Source organism: Schistocerca cancellata, chromosome 3 (assembly GCF_023864275.1).
Source record: "Schistocerca cancellata isolate TAMUIC-IGC-003103 chromosome 3, iqSchCanc2.1, whole genome shotgun sequence".
In the NCBI taxonomy this organism is placed as follows: Eukaryota; Metazoa; Arthropoda; class Insecta; order Orthoptera; family Acrididae; genus Schistocerca; species Schistocerca cancellata.
The window spans coordinates 380611984-380634165 of record NC_064628.1 but is presented as its reverse complement, the minus strand read 5'-3'; the positions used below and the strand labels follow the sequence as shown (position 1 = coordinate 380634165).

At 38.0% G+C, this 22182-nt stretch overlaps 1 protein-coding gene across 2 annotated transcripts in view; it reads left to right on the top strand.

Annotated features, from left to right (window-relative positions):
- Window positions 1-22182, top strand: part of LOC126175077 (alanine--glyoxylate aminotransferase 2, mitochondrial-like) — a 171884-nt gene that overhangs the window by 93487 nt on the left and 56215 nt on the right. For both annotated transcript variants that reach the window (XM_049921606.1, XM_049921605.1), the window contains exons 4-7: window positions 1042-1165; window positions 7313-7501; window positions 9265-9462; window positions 11854-11946. In XM_049921606.1, the coding sequence (XP_049777563.1) occupies window positions 1042-1165; window positions 7313-7501; window positions 9265-9462; window positions 11854-11946 (604 nt within the window). The remainder of the gene's footprint in view (window positions 1-1041; window positions 1166-7312; window positions 7502-9264; window positions 9463-11853; window positions 11947-22182) is intronic.

The window sequence follows — 22182 nt, the reverse complement described above, 5'->3', positions numbered from 1 at the left end:
AAAATACCAGGGTGTAATGGTTCCATATTCAGAGGCTTCAGTATAAAGCATCCTCTCCCCATATCAGGTTTTATAAGTACTCCAATGAGTCAGATGTACTGTTTGCCAATGTCAGTTTTGCTAAACGAGGGTCAAAAGTAATTGAGACTCTCGATGTACTGTATCCCAATGGATACGCTATTTAGCATGTTGAGAAAGAATGATTTAATGACCTTGCTGCAATTCGTACTCCCGGTGTACCATGGCTATTACTGTAACTTGAAGACATCTGCACAGCTGTGTGGCGACACCATCCCTGTAAATGATGATACGGATGATGAACATTAATGCCTCATGTGTATCTTGTCCAACGTTTGACTACAGTGCGTAAAGCAATAACAGCCTATCCCACATGTTTCCTGTATTACGGCCAAGTGCACTGAAACAATAGTGGCCTAACCCACACAAAAAATGGTCTAAAAACACTATTGCAGTTAACTCCATGTATAGCTGATTACCGGACACCATACTACATTATGTATACCACAATCATTGCTATGTGCCGCAATCACTACCTTACACATCAATTCTGGAAATGTCAGTATCTTCCAGTGGCCATTCCCACAAACCAGTGTGCTGTGGGTTAGGCCACTATACTGCTGATAGCCTCATATGTTGTTATATGTAGTGGCAGATGTGCATTCAAATTGCTGACAACCACTTGAGCACATATGACATCCTAATGCATTCACTGTTGAAACATTTTTATGTCCTGCAACACTTGTGCTACGGAACCTCTATTGCTGCCATACTAGCGTGGAATGAAAATGTAGATGGATAGTAACAGTGCTATGTACATCAAGGCAAACTTTCACAAATCATTGTTACACTGTAATATGTTGAAAAGTCTCATTGTGTGAATAAAATGAAATAACGAGGTGATAAGTAAAGTTGTAAATGAAATGTTACATTACATTTTAAATGTACTCTGTGATGTGCTTTTTAATACTGGTCTTTTATTGTGATTTATACAAATTTATGATTACTCTGTTTCTTTAACAGGAAAGTAAAAGATGCTTTGGTCACACAAGCAAATTCACTGTGGCATACAAGTAACCTTTTTATGCATCCAAAGCTACATGAATATGCTCAAAAACTGACAGCCAAACTGCCTGATAAGTTAAATGTAAGAACTTTGATACATGATGTATTAGTAATAGTGTTAATCAATTAGAAGAATGAACTTTTTTGTGATGTTGGGCAACAGGTTTGTTATTGTAACATGAGAAAAAGATGTTAAAACTTAAGGTATCAGACAAGATTAACAAAGGATGTGGATGATCACATTCATCAACAGTTAAAAATAGTTAGCTGGTGCTAACATAATTTGTCTAAATTTAGGAATCAAATATTTCTTGTTTAGGATTGGGAATCATTAATCAAAAAAAGAATATTTATAAGAAGGGAATGAGGCACTGTGTGTAAATTTACAGGCAGTTCTTTTTTCGATGAAGTTGAAAAGCCCATTGACAGAATTGGAGAAAACAATGGTAGGCGAATGCATAAGACATGCTTGCGGTGGGAGGGAACTTAAAATAGGAAGTAAAACAAATAGACTACTTAACCAGAGCAATTTGATAAAATTTGTGAGTGAGGTCAAACATGAAACAATTTTACGTAAACAAAATTCAGGAATTGATGAGAACTTGAAAGATACATTCACAATAATTTATTTGATTATCATAGTTCTGACTCTAGCAAGGCATGTCAAGCAAGAAAGAAATAATGACTATGTTTTAATGTTTTACTGACATTAGAAATTTTACAGGCAGAGCGCTAGCTCAGCTACAGGCAAATGGGACGAGCAATCCACTTGTTCATCTGAAGGGCGTAGGGAATACACACAAAGTATAAATATAAGAGACTGTAACTGTGAATGCTGGTTGTCTACCATGCTTTGCAAAATATAGAACAAGTGGATGCCCAGTAGAAATTGCACAAACATTGCAATTTAATGTCTCAAAGAAAGAACAACTAGCACTTACAATTCTACAGGAGGACAAATGACTATATATTTGCTTGCTTACAAGGATGATGTTGTGGTGCTGATATCATGTGTGGAGTAAAAAAGGCAGGTATTTGATCTGTTGGATGATGTTTCCTACACATGCCAGTAAATTTGAGAAGGAGACAGTGCAGGTTTAGCAAGTACTGGCAATAAGCATCTTAGAACATGAGCAGTAGTGTTAACACAATTTACTAAGGTACACAAGCGACAAAGAAAGCATTTCCTAAGGCCACTAGTTAGTAACATCAATATACCCTTGTATAAAATATTGCAACCACATTCTCAGAAAACTCGGAAAACTCTGATGAATTTGTGCATTACGCCAGTCACCTGTGTCTCTGTGATATGAGTATTACAATCAGTTTTGGTATGATTTCCATTTTACTTGACTTTCATTTTTTTCAGTCTTTGGAATTTTTGGTGAATAGTTTAATGGTTATTTTATTAAACTCTTCAGGCAATTTTTTATATTTTTTCCCTTTGACGAAAAATGTTATGAACAAACCAAAGGAATGGAAATGGATCACATTTGCTGGAAACCTATACATTTTGAGGCAAAAGCACTAGAGTCTATGTTTTTTTTAATAGGTATATGGGCATTATATTTTTGGATATGGTTTCATGGAAATGGAAAACACGATTTGTCCATATGCTTTAGAAGTTGGGGGTTGGGGACTCTACTTGCTGGCCAATTCTGCCTCCCCCCCAACCCCATCCCCTAGATCTGGAGTTAGTTTTTATTCATTACAGAATTCTCAGTAAGTACGTAGATAATCAACAATTCTCTGATACACAATAATTTTTTTGTTTCACTTATAAAATTTAATTCTTATGGCATGGTACATCTTGAAACTGACCAACTCATTTACAAAAAAAAATATTAATTTTAGTCTTTCCCCTCTCCCCTGTGAATAAATTTCTGCAAATTCCCATGGATTTGCCCTTAAACACTTTGTCTTTGAACAATATGATGGACTCTGAAAAATAGAATCATCTGCTTCTCTCAAACTATAGATAAATTTGTGGTTTTCTCGGTCCTGGTATGTATGGACAAGTCCCCCTCTCACGCACACATGCAAACAGATCTTTTTTCCATGCCTTGTGTCATGACCAACTGTTACAAAAAGGTCCATATTGAGGACTGTATCTATAGAGACTGCATACTATGAGATAAAGAAGCATTTATGAAATGAAATGATCGTGTGGCATTTATTGGCTGGGATATCCTCTTCGGTGTTCAGCCACCATATTGCAAGTCTTTTTAGTTGACACCACTTCGGCGACTTGCTCATCAGTGAAGATGAAGATGATGATGAAGGCAGTACCCCACATACTTAAGTCAGATAATGTGTATCTGAATGTGGTGAACAAAGGACACGTGGACATGTGACTCAGAACTGTACAGCAAATCAAGCTTTGAGAAATAACAGTGATAAAATATGGATATTAAAAACAATTATGAGAGAAGAGTACAAATGAGAATAAGTGAGTAATAATGCAGACAGACAGTTGTATGGAGGGCTTAGCATATACATAAAATCGGAACACAGTAGGTGATGTACCAGCAGTAGGGTGTCCAGAGACTGGATAATATAAGTTTTGATAACCCACTGAATGAATGTAAGATGGTTGTACCAGACATTCTGTAGCCATAGGAAAGTTGAAACCCCAGCTCACAAAAAGAAAATAATATAAGAAGCAGTGTAGTAACAGACGTGAAACCAACCAAATGATTAAGGAAAACAATGGAGAGTAACTGGTAGAAAAAAGCTACATTTAGCTTACCCTCAGATATCGGAGCTGTGGAAGTCCTGTAAGTCCTTAGATTTCTTTCATATCCCTCAGTCTGGAGCAATACTGGTCTCAACATCCAACAGAACTGTGCTGCCCTAACAAATACCGAATATCTGCCAAGATCAAAAACTATCTGGAACACCAGCTTGTCGAAGCTGTTTTTAAATAAATTTGATGTTTCATTTTAGTGTTTGAAAATATGTGGAATTTTTCTATACCCTGTTGATATTGAAATTAGTGAGAGTATTAATATTCTAAATATTGTGTTTCATGTCACTACTTGTAAGTGGATGATGGGAAACATTTTGCTGTATACTTGTGTAACAAGCTATGCAGTAAAGTATAACTACATAGGAATTCATGTAGTTAGTAGTGTGGGAATTGACGAAATGCCTTTAGTTGTAATTTTTTTATGAAAAGGAAAGATGGTACTCACCATATAGCAATGCTGAGTCGCAGATAGCCACAATAAAAAGACTGTCACAAATAAAGCTTTCGGCCATTAAGACCTTTGTCAACAGTAGACACACACACACACACACACACACACACACACACACACACACACACACACACACACACACACAAATGCAGTCTCAGCAGGCAACTGAAACCACATTGCAAGCAGCAGCATCAGTGCATGACGGGAGTGGTGACTGGGTACCCCTACCCAGTTGCCACTCTCATCACTCACTGGTGCTGCTGCTTGCAGTGTGGTTCCAGTTGCTTGAGACTGCAGTCATGTATGTGAATTTTGTGTGTGTGTGTCTGTGTGTGTGTGTGTGCGCGCTTGCCAACAATACTCAGCTGACTCAGACAATGACCTATCCAAGTGTTAGCCAAGCCCAATAGCACTTAACTTTAATGATCTGATAGGAACTAGTGTTACCATTGTGGCAAGGCCAGCAATCATAATTTTTTTGGCAGTTTAGTAATCAAGTGTTCATGGCAGTGCTTTGATACAATTGTTGAATACCACAAATTGTATGTATTGTGCCCAAAGCTTGTAGTCTAGTTTAGTGTTGCATCCTCGAGATTGTGGAGTCCTCTGTTCGATTCCTAGATGGATCAGAGATTTTTGTCACTCAGGGACTGGAAGTTTGTGATTTTCCTAATATTTTCATCTCATCTTCATTGACATGCAAGTCATCAAAGTTGTGTCACATAGATAGACTTGCACTATGCAGCCGAATTACCACACGGTGTCTCCTGGCCAATAAACCTATATGATCATATCATTTTTGTGATATGTGTTTCACATCTGTTTCTTCAACAGTAGACATATTATTAAACATAAATTATGAAAAATAAGTCACAGATGGCAGTAGTTCCCTACTCTTCTGGAAAAACACAAAATGGGAAACTTCTGGAGGTGGATGCCTCTAAGATAAATACAGCACTCTGGAAGTTTGTTGAAAACTTATACTTTAATGCAGGAGAACACTGTAGGTGAAATTGGGAAGCTATGAAGGTATGAACCATGATGTCGGTCCACGTATTCCTGTCATTTCATTAAATTAAAACACAACTGTTAATTGAACAGTAAGTGAAGACAGAACTACATTAGGCATACAAGCAACTCTGTGTGGAACAACAATGGGATGAGGATGACCTCAGTTGATTAACTGATTTTATTTGTAAGTAATGTCCTGTTCTCTTTTTTAATGTTTTTGAATTTAGATATTTTAGCTGCATATTTCCTTATATGATATTTCGGACTTGAGGATCCCCTCCCATTAGTGTACAACAAAATATTTTTTATTATTTTAGTTTATGCCAGATGATGCAACTTTAACTGTTATGAAACTGTGTACACAATAAAAGAGTGTGGATTAAGCAACTGCTCTGTGATTTCTTGATTTTTCAAAATGGTCTTTTAAAGGATATTGTTCATTTACTGTTTATTCATGAGCTATTTTAAGCACTTCTTTCAAAAAGGGTCTTTAATTTTAGTGCCTCTTGATTGGAGCATTCTGAGCTACAACACAAATCGATGAATCAGCACAGGACATCTGGCACTCCTAACATACAAAAGAACATTTCCAGCTGAGGCTGCAGAGATTTGCTACTTATGCAAAGTGAGATAGTTTTGTTTACTTATGCAACTAGTGGAAACTGTTAATAGGTTGGGGATTACCAATGATTTAAGAGTTTTAAGTAACTGATACATGGCAGGCGCAGCCCACAAGAGATAAAAAATTGCAAGCTAACTTGATAAATCTGTTGTCTCATATGATTTGAATTTCGAAATCAACTGCTTGATGCATGACTGCCAGTTCTCTTTTACTGTTTAGAATGCTGCTAGTGTTGGCATTGTGGATTTGTTGTTGTGACCTATGGAGGAGGGGCTTTTGGGGCTTACAGTGTTTGTTGCTGTTGTAAAAGTAGCTGGGACATGTGGACCTGAAGAACCTCACATTGTTCTTTTTTCTCCTGGCTGTTGAGGACACAACTAGTTCCAGAAGCAACCTACTTGAGGTCCAAAGATAGTGATTTTTGTCAACAAGTAGGTCTGTCTAGCAACTGTTGGGTGTTCACGTCATATAAAGGCAGAAGGCAAGCTGACAATAATGGACCATGTAGAACCTTAAGTGCTGAGCAGGAAATTGACATGGCACATTGTGTATGCACCTCTCTGCTGGGTGTCGGAAAAAGGTGCTCTCTTATAAGGGCAGTTGTCTTCATGAGTATATTTCTAATATCTTGACATTATTACCATTATGGGCACCAAAATAAATATTTATTTTTACTGTGTTTTGTGATATGTCAGTACATAAGTCATTTTCGTAGTTCGTGGGTTTATCTGGCTGTCGACAGTTTTTTCCCAGTTTCATTTTGCTCATTTAATGAAGCTTTTTTAGCTGATTTGATCACATTGCTCACACTGTTGTATGAATTTTCTTTTAGGAGAAAAATTGAGAGAGAGGGAGTGGAGCAGAAGGACTTGGGTGGGGTGTCGCCAGGTGGTGGAGGAAGGGGGGAGGGGGCAGAATTATAACCATCCAACACTGTAGAAAGTTGGTTAATATGTGAACTGTAAGCAAGCAACAAGTGCTGGAGAGACAAATAAAAATCAAGATAGCTACACAAGATGAAATGTAAACCACAATGGGAAAAACACCAATACCAAAACTTGTCTTGGGGGGGAAAAAAAAAAGAAAAAACTGTGGTGGACTAGACAGAAAACAATACTACTAATGAAGTGGCAACAGACACAGGGTAAACAAGAGAGATGCTCATTCATCTGCTAAAAGGGACAAGAGAATGAGACTAACCAGGAGTTTACTAGAAAAAATGCCCACTACAATGGGTCAGACAAAGATAATAAGTAAGTGGGAAATCAACAATAACGAGCTGGCAACAGATATTTTGTTTTTAGAGCTATCCATATTAATGGTTATTTTTATAAACTTCTATTTTACTTCAGATCATGGACAATGGAATTTATACATTATCTGCTCTCACTTGCAGGTTGTGTATTTTGTGAACAGTGGCTCTGAAGCCAATGATCTTGCCATGTTGCTTTGCAGATCATACACGAATAACTATGACATAATTGCTCTGCGAAATGCATACCATGGTATGAGTCCATATACAGCAGGTTTAGTTGGAATTTCTGTCTGGAAGCCTGATATACCAACTGGATCTGGTGTTTATCATGTAAGTCATTATGCATTTAGTTTTGAAATCATTATCTTCAAATAGTTAAGATTATAATGTATTCTCTTGTCTGTGTTTCCATGCAATGAGTTAATACAATGAAGGCTTTCATGAGCAGATGGCTTAGCTACTGGTAAATCTTCCGGGTTCATCCACAGCTACGTTGGACACCTTCAGACATGTTCTTGGTTCTGCTGACTTGTCAAGACAGCAGCTGTAGACAAAACAGTTGGAATGAAAGAGTTTTGTGGGTCACAACCAGCAGCCGACACAAATCGCCAAAATCTTAAAGAAAAATCAACTTTGTTATTTTGATTGTTAAAACAGCTTTTAAAAATAATGGGTACTTCTGATTTGTCAAGATTTAGATAAACACAAGCTTTGGATCATCTACATCCTGTAAACTACTGTTAGGACTTACATTTTTTGCACAATGGTACAACAGCCAAACAGGATATAGAAACCTTAGTGATTGATTTCCACCATCCTCCTGGCTTCATTTATTTGATGTTTACTCATATGGTGCTCTGCGTCAATGGCATTATGTTTTAGAACAATATATTATAAAATTATTAAAACTTATTCAAATCAAATAATCAATTTTTTTTATTAAAGTAAAGGGTAGATAATAATAATGATACTAATAATAACAATAACTATAAAGCATAATAATTTGCAAGTAAATGGGGAAGGTGTTGGCCATAACCCATTAGGAAAAGCCATCCAAACAATTGCCTGGAATGATTTGGGAAAAATCATGAGGCAGTTTTTCAAACTTTTCAGTGCAGTTTAGTGACTAAAAAATTGTAAGACACATTCTTGTCTCAGGCATATTGAGTAATGATTATCACTTAATCAGCCAGTAGGTGTATTGTGACATCACTGTAAGAAACTGCAAAAGCCCACATGGAATTTGACAATTAACACCACATATAACTCAAATGGCTCACATTTTTACTAAGAATATTTTTCTCCTTGAACTGAGTTGCCTCAAAATATTATCCCTGTGACATTGAGGAATGAAGATATGTGAACTCTATGGATTTTTGCTGTATCACTGGTGCCGACTGTGCACAATACATTAACTTAAAAAAAAATCTGAAGTACTGAAATATATCTTGGGATTCATACTCACAAAGCACCTAGAGCTAGTTTTAATAAGGCAATGGTTGCTTGACTGGAGAATCATTGTTTGTGAAGATGTCAGTATTGATTTTATGTTGAATAATTGTGACTGAGCACCAAAAAATGTTGTTGACAACAAGCCTTAGATTATTCTACACAGTAAAATTCCCAGTCATCATTGACGGACACAGAGCAATACCCACTGATTATTTGTTTTTAGATCCAGCTACCTTCAGTGATCAGTAATTTATGCAAAAAAATTATAATCAACAGTTTATTTGATTATGATTGCCAAATGTTAACTTTAGAGTGATCTTACCAGTTAGGTAAACATAATACAAGAAAAGTATTGTTTCAGAAAATGATAAATGATGACTCACTCATGACATTTCTACCACAGTATTAAATTCTTGCACTGACTTGATAAGACTATTGTAAGCTATCTGTGTAGTCAATGAGTGACTCTGGGTACATTTCCTGACAGATTTAAATGTGCTGTAGTAACATGTTTCTATAAAACTAGAGCTAGGCAAACTACTTCTGATAAAAACCTCATTTCACTCCTTGCCCACACTTCAAAAAATTATTATAAATTCAATATCACAGCACCATTCATTGTGATGTTATTTTCATCCTAGACAATGAATCCAGATGTGTTCCGAGGAGTATGGGGTGGAAAATATTGTAGAGATTCACCCGTACAGACAGTACGCAAATGCAATTGCAGCCCATCATGCTGTGAGGCATCAAGCAGATACATTGATCAGCTGGAAGAAATTCTTCAAACTTCTGTTCACAAGAAGAGAGTTGCTGGCTTTTTTGCTGAATCCATACAGGTCTGTATTCGCCTTGCACAAGTATGTGTTTCTGAAATCTACATCTATATCTATATCAACATACACTCCTGGAAATGGAAAAAAGAACACATTGACACCGGTGTGTCAGACCCACCATACTTGCTCCGGACACTGCGAGAGGGCTGTACAAGCAATGATCACAAGCACGGCACAGCGGACACACCAGGAACCGCGGTGTTGGCCGTCGAATGGCGCTAGCTGCGCAGCATTTATGCACCGCCGCCGTCAGTGTCAGCCAGTTTGCCATGGCATACGGAGCTCCATCGCAGTCTTTAACACTGGTAGCATGCCGCGACAGCGTGGACGTGAACCGTATGTGCAGTTGATGGACTTTGAGCGAGGGCGTATAGTGGGCATGCGGGAGGCTGGGTGGACGTACCGCCGAATTGCTCAACACGTGGGGCGTGAGGTCTCCACAGTACATCGATGTTGTCGCCAGTGGTCGGCGGAAGGTGCACGTGCCCGTAGACCTGGGACCGGACGGCAGCGACGCACGGATGCACGCCAAGACCGTAGGATCCTACGCAGTGCCGTAGGGGACCGCACCGCCACTTCCCAGCAAATTAGGGACACTGTTGCTCCTGGGGTATCGGTGAGGACCATTCGCAACCGTCTCCATGAAGCTGGGCTACGGTCCCGCACACCGTTAGGCCGTCTTCCGCTCATGCCCCAACATCGTGCAGCCCGCCTCCAGTGGTGTCGCGACAGGCATGAATGGAGGGACGAATGGAGACGTGTCGTCTTCAGCGATGAGAGTCGCTTCTGCCTTGGTGCCAATGATGGTCGTATGCGTGTTTGGCGCCGTGCAGGTGAGCGCCACAATCAGGACTGCATACGACCGAGGCACACAGGGTCAACACCCGGCATCATGGTGTGGGGAGCGATCTCCTACACTGGCCGTACACCACTGGTGATCGTCGAGGGGACACTGAATAGTGCACGGTACATCCAAACCGTCATCGAACCCATCGTTCTACCATTCCTAGACCAGCAAGGGAACTTGCTGTTCCAACAGGACAATGCACGTCCGCATGTATCCCGTGCCACCCAACGTGCTCTAGAAGGTGTAAGTCAACTACCCTGGCCAGCAAGATCTCCGGATCTGTCCCCCATTGAGCATGTTTGGGACTGGATGAAGCGTCGTCTCACGCGGTCTGCACGTCCAGCACGAACGCTGGTCCAACTGAGGCACCAGGTGGAAATGGCATGGCAAGCCATTCCACAGGACTACGTCCAGCATCTCTACGATCGTCTCCATGGGAGAATAGCAGCCTGCATTGCTGCGAAAGGTGGATATACACTGTACTAGTGCCGACATTGTGCATGCTCTGTTGCCTGTGTCTATGTGCCTGTGGTTCTGTCAGTGTGATCATGTGATGTATCTAACCCCAGGAATGTGTCAATAAAGTTTCCCCTTCCTGGGACAATGAATTCACGGTGTTCTTATTTCAATTTCCAGGAGTGTATATACTCCATATAATGTAACTGGATGGATAAAAAAGTCTACTCACCAAGCAGCAGCAGTAGAACACACATACATATTCGCAACCCACTGTACGGTGCACGGCAGAAACCCTGTATCTTCTTTCTAATGCTATTGGCCATTCAAAATCTGATACATACTGAATTATTACATTTGTAAGCCACCTATAAAAATCCTTCATATCCAAGAAATGACTTAAACCCCTTCTCTGGGCCAGATCCACTGATGGTATCTTCGTGATATGGACCCACAGCAAAAACAACCTCTGTTTTTCCCTCCATAACCTCAACATCTATGTACAAACACACTTCCCCTGATCCTCTTTAACACAATGAGCAATGTTCCAGGATGTTGATCTACATCTCTTTGGTAGATCCAAAACAAGCACCAACTACTCTCCTGCACATCCATTCATCCAGCAAACCCATTGCCAGTACATCTGCTGGTCTCCATAGTCATCTATTTCATTTTCAGTTTCTTGCTCTGTCCCCTTCCTCTCCCATCATTCACCTTCTGATTCTTTCAATGTACTCAACTCTCTAGTGCAACTTTATGTTCTATTACATCTGGCTATGCACCATCCATTAATCATTTGCAGCTGAGTTATTGCTTGTCTCATTTTTATTTGTAAGAGCATATTTATAGTGATTTTTATTGGTATGTACAACATTCCCTTTGATATTTGGAGAAGACAGGTTGTATGAAGAGCATTTGAAGAAGATGAATTATGTAAAAATAATTTACTAGTGTTAACAGAAATAGTTGTACTGTTTATTTCGAAACAGAATAGAAGTGATTCTCTGCAGTAATATGTTTACTGTCAATAGCACCAATAACCAATTAAAATAGGTTGCTGGACTGTGCATAACAGAAGTACTAAATTTCAGGGAGTTGGTGGAACAGTCCAATATCCAAAAGACTATCTTAAAAAGGCATTCAAGATAATAAAAGACAGTGGAGGCCTCTGTGTGTCAGATGAGGTAAGTTTGAATTTAAAAAAAATATGTATGCTGAACAATGGTCATTTTACTGTTAAAAGACCAGCTTACAAAATATATATCTTGACTTGGCTGTGGGACTGAGAATCTCTCTTCTTTATGTTAATATCTTTTGAGGACTTCTAATACTTTGAGGTTTGTGATTGGATACACTGACAAAGTAGACATCTTTATTACCTGGATTCATGGCAAGCTCAGTCTATTTAAGTATGCAGAACAGATTGGTTCTTTCTCCAGAGCAAAATTTACATTGTCCAAAATCTCATTCTGTACTCTCAGTTAAGAGGGGGCTGTGGGTAGTCTCAGTTAAAAGGGAGGGGGTATTAATATCACTAATAAATACCTGTAACAAAATTTCTCTTTGATAGGGGTTCATTTTACATGCCATTTCTACATTACAGGGACACTGTGGCACACCAGTGGAGACTAGTTCACTGACTCTACCACAAATGTAATGAATACTCCAACTTCCTTAAATTATTCAGATGATCTTATGTCATTCACAGAGCCTCTTTCAAGCTTGTCTTTTCTCCCACAGTCTATCATTTAGCATCTTCTCCAATCTTCTCTTCAGTTCACATGATCCTTCACATGACTGTTCCATTGTGGTCTTCCAATTAGTCTTCATCAAGATTCTGCCCATTCTAGTGTTCTTCATGGGAGACTTTCTGCTTCCATTCTTTTAATGTGGCCAAACCATTTAATCCTTTTACTCTTTATAGTTTCTTTTAGGAGCTTCATCTGCAGGATGTTTAATTTTGTTACATTCCTTATCCTGTCCCTTCTTGTCTTACCCAGGATCCCGCATAGAAAGTGCAACTCTGTTCCTTGTGTTCTGCTCAGATCATTCTTTCTCCAGGCCCAACATTCTGATCCATAGGTCAAAACTGGAAGATAATGACTTGTGTATCGTGATCTTTGCTTTGGCTGGAATTTTCCAATTTCTGATTATGTCCAGTACACAATAATAAAATTTTGAATGATTTTCTATTCTCTCTGAAATTTTCCTTGATGTGTCCTTTCTTGATTAATTTACTTCCCAAATACATGACAACATCTACTTTCTTAATTGCTATTCCATTGAAACTTACTTACTTAATTTTTTTCCATTTTTCTGCTGATTTTCATTACTTAGCTTTTTGTTAAGCTTATTTCCATGCCTGCTTCTTCAGGTACTCTCTGCCAGGTATTTAGTTGTTGTTTCAATTTCTGCTCATTTTCATCCCAAATCATGACATCATCTGCATATGCTATGATCTTCATATCATCTGCATATACTATGATCTTCATATCATCTGCTGTTGGCCTGTATGATGTTGTCCATGACTGTATTAGAAAACTGGTGAGAGTGAACTTCCTTGCTGAACATCTCTGTCCATTATAAACCATTCTGAGTTTTTTCATCTTTCATAATTTAACATCTTTTATAACATTTTTCACATGTTTCTGATTCTCAGTTGCATTCCTTTTGACAATTGCAGCCTATTGAGATCTTGCCATTTTTTTTCTTCTAACACTGTCATAATCTCTTTGTATCTATGAATACTACAGTGTCTTTCCCAGATTCCTGTTTATTTTCTACAGTCTAGCTGGCTGTAAATATACCTTCTATAGTTGATCTTCCAGGTTGAAATCCTTGTTGTTCTTAATTGTGGTTCTGTCTTATTCCTGATTTTCTGTGTAATTATCTTTTTATAAATCTTCATGCAGTTGCACAGTAATACTATTCCTCTGTAATTCTCACTGAGCACATAGTTACCCTTCTTAAAGATAGGTACAATACCTACATTTATCCAATCATCACAAACCTTTTCATATTTTCACACTATCCTTAACTTTTCTATTTCCTCTTTGACCAAAGTATAGAAACAGATTATCCAATTTTCGATACTTATTTCTACTTATGAAAGACGATTCTTTGCAAAGTATATCTAAAGCAAAACAACTAGCAAATAAAGCCTATATAAATGATTCTAATAATAAATGTAAAGCCATGTGGGATATTGTCAGAAAAACTTTACAAACTGATGTCAAACAGGAAACACCACAATCTCTACAATACAGTGACCAACAAATAACAGACATCAAACAATAATGTTTGTGATACATTCAATAGACAGATTTCTGGAATTTCTACCACTACTGAAACAGTACAACCACTCTGCAACATAATCAACTGTGCCCATGGGTACTGGCATTTTCCCTCAGCCACTGAAAACCTCCAAGATAGTTCCATCAAACAAGAAAGGAGACAAGTGTGAGGTCAACAAGTGCAGACTTATATCCCTCTTCCCATCTGTGTCCAAAATAATAGAAGAAATTGTATATACTTGAGTAGTATCCTTTTATGAGAATAACTCCACACTAAGAACACAACAGTCTGGCTTTCATAAAACAATGGGCTTATCTTTTCATTTACTGACCAAACAATATTTGTATTTAATGAAAAACAGTATGCTTCTGGACTTCTTGGTGCTCTGACTAAGGTGTCTGATCTAGTCAGCCACACACAACTCCTACGTAAATTGGATGCTTATGGTATAAGAGGAATCTGTAATGAATGATTTCAGTCATATCTCTCAAACAGAGGGCAGCTGGTAGAAATAACAACACTTGATGGAAGAACAACCTGTTCAGATATAATATTCACATCAGGAGTCCCACAGGGCTCAACACTAGTCCCCAACCTCTTCCTTCTCTTTATGAATGACCTCCCAGAATACCTACATTCAACAATTCCTGTGTTACTCTTCGATGATATAGACCTCCTATCTTGTAACATTTCTCCAAAGCAGATGACAGCTGTGAAAGGCTCTATGAATACAACCTCTTTACTTAATATGGAAAAACATCTGTCCATCAGAGATCCATACAACGCATACAAAATCACTAATTCTAGACAAGAAAGTTGTCAAATAGGTTAATGAGACTAAATTCCTGGATAGGCAATATTGTACAGTGTAATATCCACAGAGGTGAACTACTATGTAAACTGAGTAACCTCTGCTATGGCTTTAGACTTCTCTGTCAAAGATATGACTTGACTACCATTAAAACTGTGTACTTTGTGCTAGTTAACTCAGTCATTTCATGTGACATTGCTTTCTGGGGGTCAATACACAAGCAAATATTTATTATGCAAAAACAAAGTGACAAGATCATGATTTAATTACATGCACCTACCAAACCAATCTTTAAAGAACAGGCAATATTACCTGTCTAATGCATATACCTCTTAAGAATAAATAAGAATCTCCTGCTCTTTAAAACAAATAATGATGTGCATGATCATCATACCTATGGTGATGGTAACATTCATCTGACAGACAAATAAGTAGGATTCTCAGACACATATGTAGTAGCTCACTGAAACAGGTAATTTTTCCAGATAGACTGAAATATGCTATTGTTAAACCATTGCATAAAAAATGGGATAGATCTGATGCTAACAACTACTGCTCAATCTCACTTCTGACAGCTTTATCCAAAATTCTTGAAAAAGTAATGTATTCAGGAGTAGCATGACATATTTGTTAAAATTAAGTACTAACAAAATGTCAATATGGTTTTCAGAAAGGCTTTTCAACAGAAAATGCTATATATGCTTTCACTGATCAAATATTAAATGCAATGAATGACTGAACATCACCCATTGGGATATTTTGTGATCTCTCAAAGGCTTTTGATTGAGTGAATCATGAAATTCTTGTAGATAAGTTTAAGTATCGTGGTATGAGTGGGACAGTGCACAAATGGTTTAATTCATACTTATCTGGAAGAATGCAGAAGGTTGAAATTAACAGTACAGATAGTCTACAAAAACCAGCAGAGTACTCTAGCTGGGGAAGTATCAAGAATGGTGTACCACAGGGTTCAGTCTTAGGTCCCTTATTGTTCTTAATATGTATTAATGACTTGCCACTCTATCTTCATGAAGATGCAAAGTTAGTTCTTTTTGCTGATGATACAAGTATAGTAATCACACCCAAGAAGCAAGAATCAGCTGAGGACATTGCAAATAATGTCTTTCAGAAAATTATTAAGTGGTTCTCTGCAAATGGACTGTCACTAAATTTTGAGAAAACACAGTTTATACAATTCTGTACAGTAAATATAAACTATGAATGGAAGTCTGTTGCTAAGGTAGAATACTCAAAATTTCTGGGTGCGTGCATTGATGAGAAATTGAATTGGAAGAAACACATCGATGATCTGCTGAAACGGTTAGGTTCAGCTACTTATGCTATCATGGTTATTGCAAGTTTTGGTGATAAACATATCAGTAAATTAGCCTAATATGCCTATTTTCAATCGCTGCTTTCATATGGCATCATATTTTGGGGCAATTCGCCATTAAGATAGAAAGTATTCATTGCACAATCAAAATAATAGCTGCAGCCCATCCATGATCACCTTGCAGACATTTATTTAAGGAACTCGGGATATTCACAGTACCTTCACAATACATATATTCACTTATGAAATTTGTCATTAATAACCCATCCCAATTCAAAAATAACAGCAAAGTGCATAACTACAACACCAGAAGAAAGGATGATATTCACTATTCTGGATTAAATCTCTCTTTGGCACAGAAAGGGGTGAATTATGCTGCCACAAAAATCTTTGGTCATTTGCCAAATAGTATTAAAAGTCTGACAGATAGCCAACCAACCTTTAAAAGCAAATTAAAATTATTTTTGAATGACAACTTCTCCTAATTAATTCTTAGATATGAAGTAGTAACTGTAAAGAAAACTTATGTTAAAGTGACACATTCCACATCATTACAAAATGTCGTATTCATGATCTATGAAACAAGGATTAATGTATGTATGTATGTATGATCAGAGACTGGGTAAATGCCATGACAGTGTGAGGCACATAGGCAACATAGTTTATAATAAATTACCTTGCTCAGTCAAAATAACAAAAACTCTTTCAGGAAGAATTTTACTCAGTTTTGTCCAAAATGTATTAACCAAGGGTGGTTAAATAATAACAATTGTCATGTCCAATTTGTATTTTAAAATGGAGATTGCTGCATAAAAGCTATTGTAATGTAAATTTATGTATATTCTGTCCTTTGAAGTACATGTATATTTAGAAATCCCTGTAACAAAAAGGTTTATGCTCCTTCAGCCTTGTATTGCTATAACTTGTATCCCATAATATGAACATTACTTCATGGATGAATAAATATTTTTTTGTCTCCATCTATATCATCATGTGCATTTGTTTCATCCTGTCCTTCATATAGTTTTTGAAAGTATTCTTCCTTACTTTCAAAACTACTTCTTCCTCCCAAACAGGTTTTCCTTATTTTTGATGACTTTTGAAATATTTTCTTTTTGTTATTAGAAAGCATAGTGACTGTTCCTGCGAAATAACAGACACCATGCAGATCCTGCAGCTGTGAAACACTATATGTAATTTGAAGGTGGATCATTGCTATCAGCTGCAATGGGATAGTAAGTAGAATAAGCACTGATGAGCAAAAATGTGTACTGGACCAGGATTTCAACCCAGAATCTCCTGCTTACTAGACGGGTGTGGTGACCACTATGCCATCTGGGACACAGCAATATTGCAACTGGACAACAACAAGAAGAATCGCTTCTCGGCTTTTGGCAAGATCAATGTGTAGACTGTTTTGTTTTTTGTTAAAAAAAATCTCATGGGAGATGAGGAAAGGATAGGTACTTTATTTCAGTTTCTGTAATGAAAGGTAAGATCACCAGGCAATTTAATTTTTGTACAATGTCCTTGACGTTTAAACCATACAGCAATGGACTCACACTCATTTATTTTACAATGATTCCTGCTCCTCACTACAGATGGCATATTAGACATGAAATAGGACCAACCCATGTCCCAGTTGTACACGTCGTTTACTTGAAAGGTCCGATAAGCAATAATATCTCTGCTATTAAAAGCTTCCAGTCCTGCAATAGCCTTCACTATATCTTCAGGATACCGCACAACAGCAACAGTCATCCAACCATTACTTTGTTGAGCTGCATCATTCTTCTCCATTATAAAGTTGAGAACACAGTCGCAATGCACAGAGGGCCCTTGCTGAACAACTTTACTACTCATGGTAACTTCAGTATTGTCAATGGCCTTATAGACTGCCAGGCGAGAAAGCCTAAACCTTCTCTTATACCGTGGCATCTCTGTTCGCTGTGCAATGCTGTTGCACGTGCAGCTGGACATCTCCCCTTTCAAGTAAACAAGGTGTACAATGGGGACAAGGGTTGGTCCGATTTCATGTCTGATATGCCTTTTGTAGTGACGACCAGAAATCATTGTAAAATAAATGATTGTGAGTCCATTACTGTATAGTTTAAAGGCAAAGGAAATTATGCAAAAATTAAAGTGACAGGTGATTATAGAAACTGAAATAAAGTACTCATAATTTCCTTATCTCCCATGAGATTAAAAAAATCAGTCTACACATTGATCATGCCAAAAGCCGAGAAGCAATTCTTCTTGGTGTTGTAACTCTCAGGGCACATTGGGATGCTCTCTGTGTGAGGCACCTTTGGGCATCTCAGTGAGTATTGCTGCCACCTGCAACATCATGGCTGTGTTGCAAGGTTTTCTTGTGATACCACGAGAAAACCGAGGAGCTGCCAACACCAACCATAAGGCACCAAAAATTCTGAAGATGGCTTTAACATAAGCCGAAACTGGTAAATAAACAAATATTATTGTGATTTCCACTGTTGATTTTAACCTAAATATAGCATCAGGTTGCTGCACTCCATGTACAACATTGTCCAACTATAAGTACTTCAATCTGCCACATACTATTACAAGTAAATAGTTGTTATCTTCTGTGGTGAATACCATTGACACATGACAGACTAATAACCAGTCAACAGAGTATGCACAGGAAATATACAACCACCTGATGCAAATAAATTTATGTTTTAATCTTCAAGATATTGATTTATTCTGACAAAATTTTGTAGATAGTAAAAAAATCTACTTGCCAAGCAGTGGCAGAATACACACATAAAAGACTGTTTCAATTGGCAAGCTTTCAGAGCCAGTGGCTCCTTCTTCAGGAAGAAGGATTGAAGAAGAAGGAAGAAGGGTGAAGGAAAAAGACTGTAGAGGTCTAGGAAAAGGGGAAGATTTTGGGAAAGTCACTCAGAACCACGGGTCAGGGGAGGCTTACCATACGGGATGGGAAGGAAAGACTGATTGTTGGGGACTGCATCGGACTAGATTTGAAAATTTTGTCAGTAATTGATTGTTTTTGTGATTGTATATTGAGATTTATTGGAATATGTATCTGTACCAAAAGGAAAATTTGCCTGAGAAAACTATAATATTATGAGACAGAGTTGCTGGCCAGTACCTACCAGTACATTGATGTCTAATGACATGCATTTGTGCAACATAACTGAGAAACTGTCGGTAGCTGAATGTACATTCAGAATGAAGAGAAGAAAGAGCCTCTCACATAACATCATCTCTTTGCATCTCAATGTTTCTCTCAAACACTACCACACACTGAAAATCAGTGGAAATTGGAACTTGGTGGTTGCGGAAAGCTTTGAACCTATCCAGCTGAATGTACATTTGGAATGAAGAGAAGGAAGAGAGAACTATCCAATCTGCTTAAAATATTTTGCAAGACAGAAGATTTTTGAATAACTGTGACATGAATATGCTAATGTTAGCTGGACGTATTATAACAAACATTCTTTAATGAACATTAGGTTAACAGTCAGGTACTGAAAGAAATATGTTACATGAATTAAGGTAATTAATTATAGCAACACAAATTTATTAATAATCCAGGTTGTATAATCACAGTTCTGAAAATTTGTGTCAATATGTTTAATTTTCACTATTCCAAACTGAAACAGTCATAAAGTTCTTGAAAAGAATGAATCTGCATAGTGTGAGGGGCATTCAATAAGTTACGCAAAACATTTCTTTTCTTGGCCAATTACAGTTGAAAAAGTGTGGATTTGTTGTGGGACATTGTGGAATATTCCTGCTTCAGCCCCTATAGTTTCTGATAGGTGGTGGCACTATATGTTGCCTTCAAAATGATGTCTGCAATGGAGGTGCACTCCAAGCAAAGAGCTGTCATTGAGTTTCTTTTATTGGAAAAACAGAGTGTCACAGATATTCATGGGCCCTTGTAGAATTTATACGGATACATGGCAGTGAACAAAAGCATGGTGCATCATTGGGTAAAGCGTCTGTCATCATCACAACAAGGTCGTCCAAACCTGTCCAATGTCCTGTGTGCCAGCTGGCCACACACAGCTGTGACTTCATCAATGCTGTAACATGCATACACTCTCATTCAAGGTGATAGACAGATCACAATTAAAACACCTCACTGCACATCTCTGCTGGTGGTGCTGGCACACTCATCCACTGTTGCATTACTAGAAGATGTGTGCTCGATGTGTTCCTCACTGCCTAACATAGGACCATAAAGAGTGATAAAGGACCATCAGTGCAGAATTGATTGCATGTTATGAGGCTGACCTTAAATTTTTTGTCAAATATTGTCACAGGCAATGAAACATGCGCTCATCACTTTGAACCAGGAAAAAACAGCAGTCCACAGAATGGTGACAGACAACCTCTCCTCCAAAGAAAAAGTTCAAAGCTGCACCCCCAGCATGAAAAGTCATGGTGATGGTCTTCTAGGATCATCTCTGAAATGTATTGTGCTACTCTCAGGGAATTCAAGAAATAACTTCAGTGTATTCATCACAACAATAATGCAAATGAACTTCTTCTCCATGACAACACAAGGTGTCACACATGTCTGTGAACCCAAGAGAAGCTCATAAAACTTCATCAGAATGTTCTTCCTCAGCCACCCTACAGCCTGGACCTTGCACCTTCCAACTTCCATTTGTTTGGAACAAAGAAGGATGCACTTTGGGGAACCAGTATGTGGATAGTGGGGAGGTTATTGATGCAGTGAAATGTTGGCTCTGACGAACAGGCCCTCCCAGTAAGGTGGCATAAAGCCATTGCATTGACGGGAGATAATGTTGAGAAATAGGGTTTTATAGCCAATAGAGTGGGAATAATATTGTGTATTGGAATCCTGAATGAAACCCATTGCTTTCAGAAAAAAAGAAGTGTTGCATTATGTATTGAACACCCCTCGTATATAAAATGGTGGCATTCCACGGTCTGTGGTAAAGTATACCCTGCAATATAACAGTGCGTTCTCTCTGGTAGGGATGAACATTCGTTTTACACTTAGTCAATTAGATACTGAATAAAACCTTAGTTCTGAGACATACAGATAGTTAATTGGCCAGTGGACTCAGTGAGCAATCATGTCAAAATTTTAATTGTAGTGATGTAGGAAAAAATGAAAAACCTTCACTGGGATTTGAACACCTTTCTCTCTTTCCTCATGTTAATGAAGAACTTTAATCACTTGGTCATAGTTATAAGGATTTAGGTACATTTCACACACCAGCTGATTTGAATATCCTTTCTTAACAATATGACACTTTAGAGCTCTACATGTGAGAGTTTCATCTCCAATAAATATGCAGCACAAACTAGTTTCTCTCTTCAATTAATCCCTCCAGAGTTACTACGCCTCTCTCTGTTCCAAACATTAATCTGTCAACTTAGTCTGGATTAAACTTTCTTTGCTGTCACTTCCCTAGTCATTTTAATTCCTTCTCTTCATCCTTATATCTTTCTTTGGTTTGGTCCCTCCACAGCATATTTTTCTTTGCTTTGATCTCTCAGCTTCTTTGTAATCAGTCAAAACATTCTTAACTCTTGTTTGCAAACTTCATAAACATCTATTCAGTTATTAATATTTTATTAATTTCTACACACTTTGAAATTCACCTGTAGCTCTCCATTCTTGAACACATTTATATCTTTTGCACTATGCTTGCCTCTTGGTTTGGATTATGGGAAAGTTAGCTGCAGCCCACAGTTGAACAGTAACTTATAAAAAAACTGTTAATGCTGAAACTCACTGTACATATGTATGCGACATCACAAGAGTTATCTTTTGGAAATCTTACAGCACAAGTCGCTTGTGGCTCAGCAAACTGCACGACATCAGGGCTGGCGCAGGACAGGGAGGGGAGGCGGGGAGGGGGGGGGGGGGGGGGGGCATACTAACCGAATTATAAGTTGATGGAAAAAGCTGACAAAACTCATATCACTTGGTACTCACTTGTTTACTTCACGGAA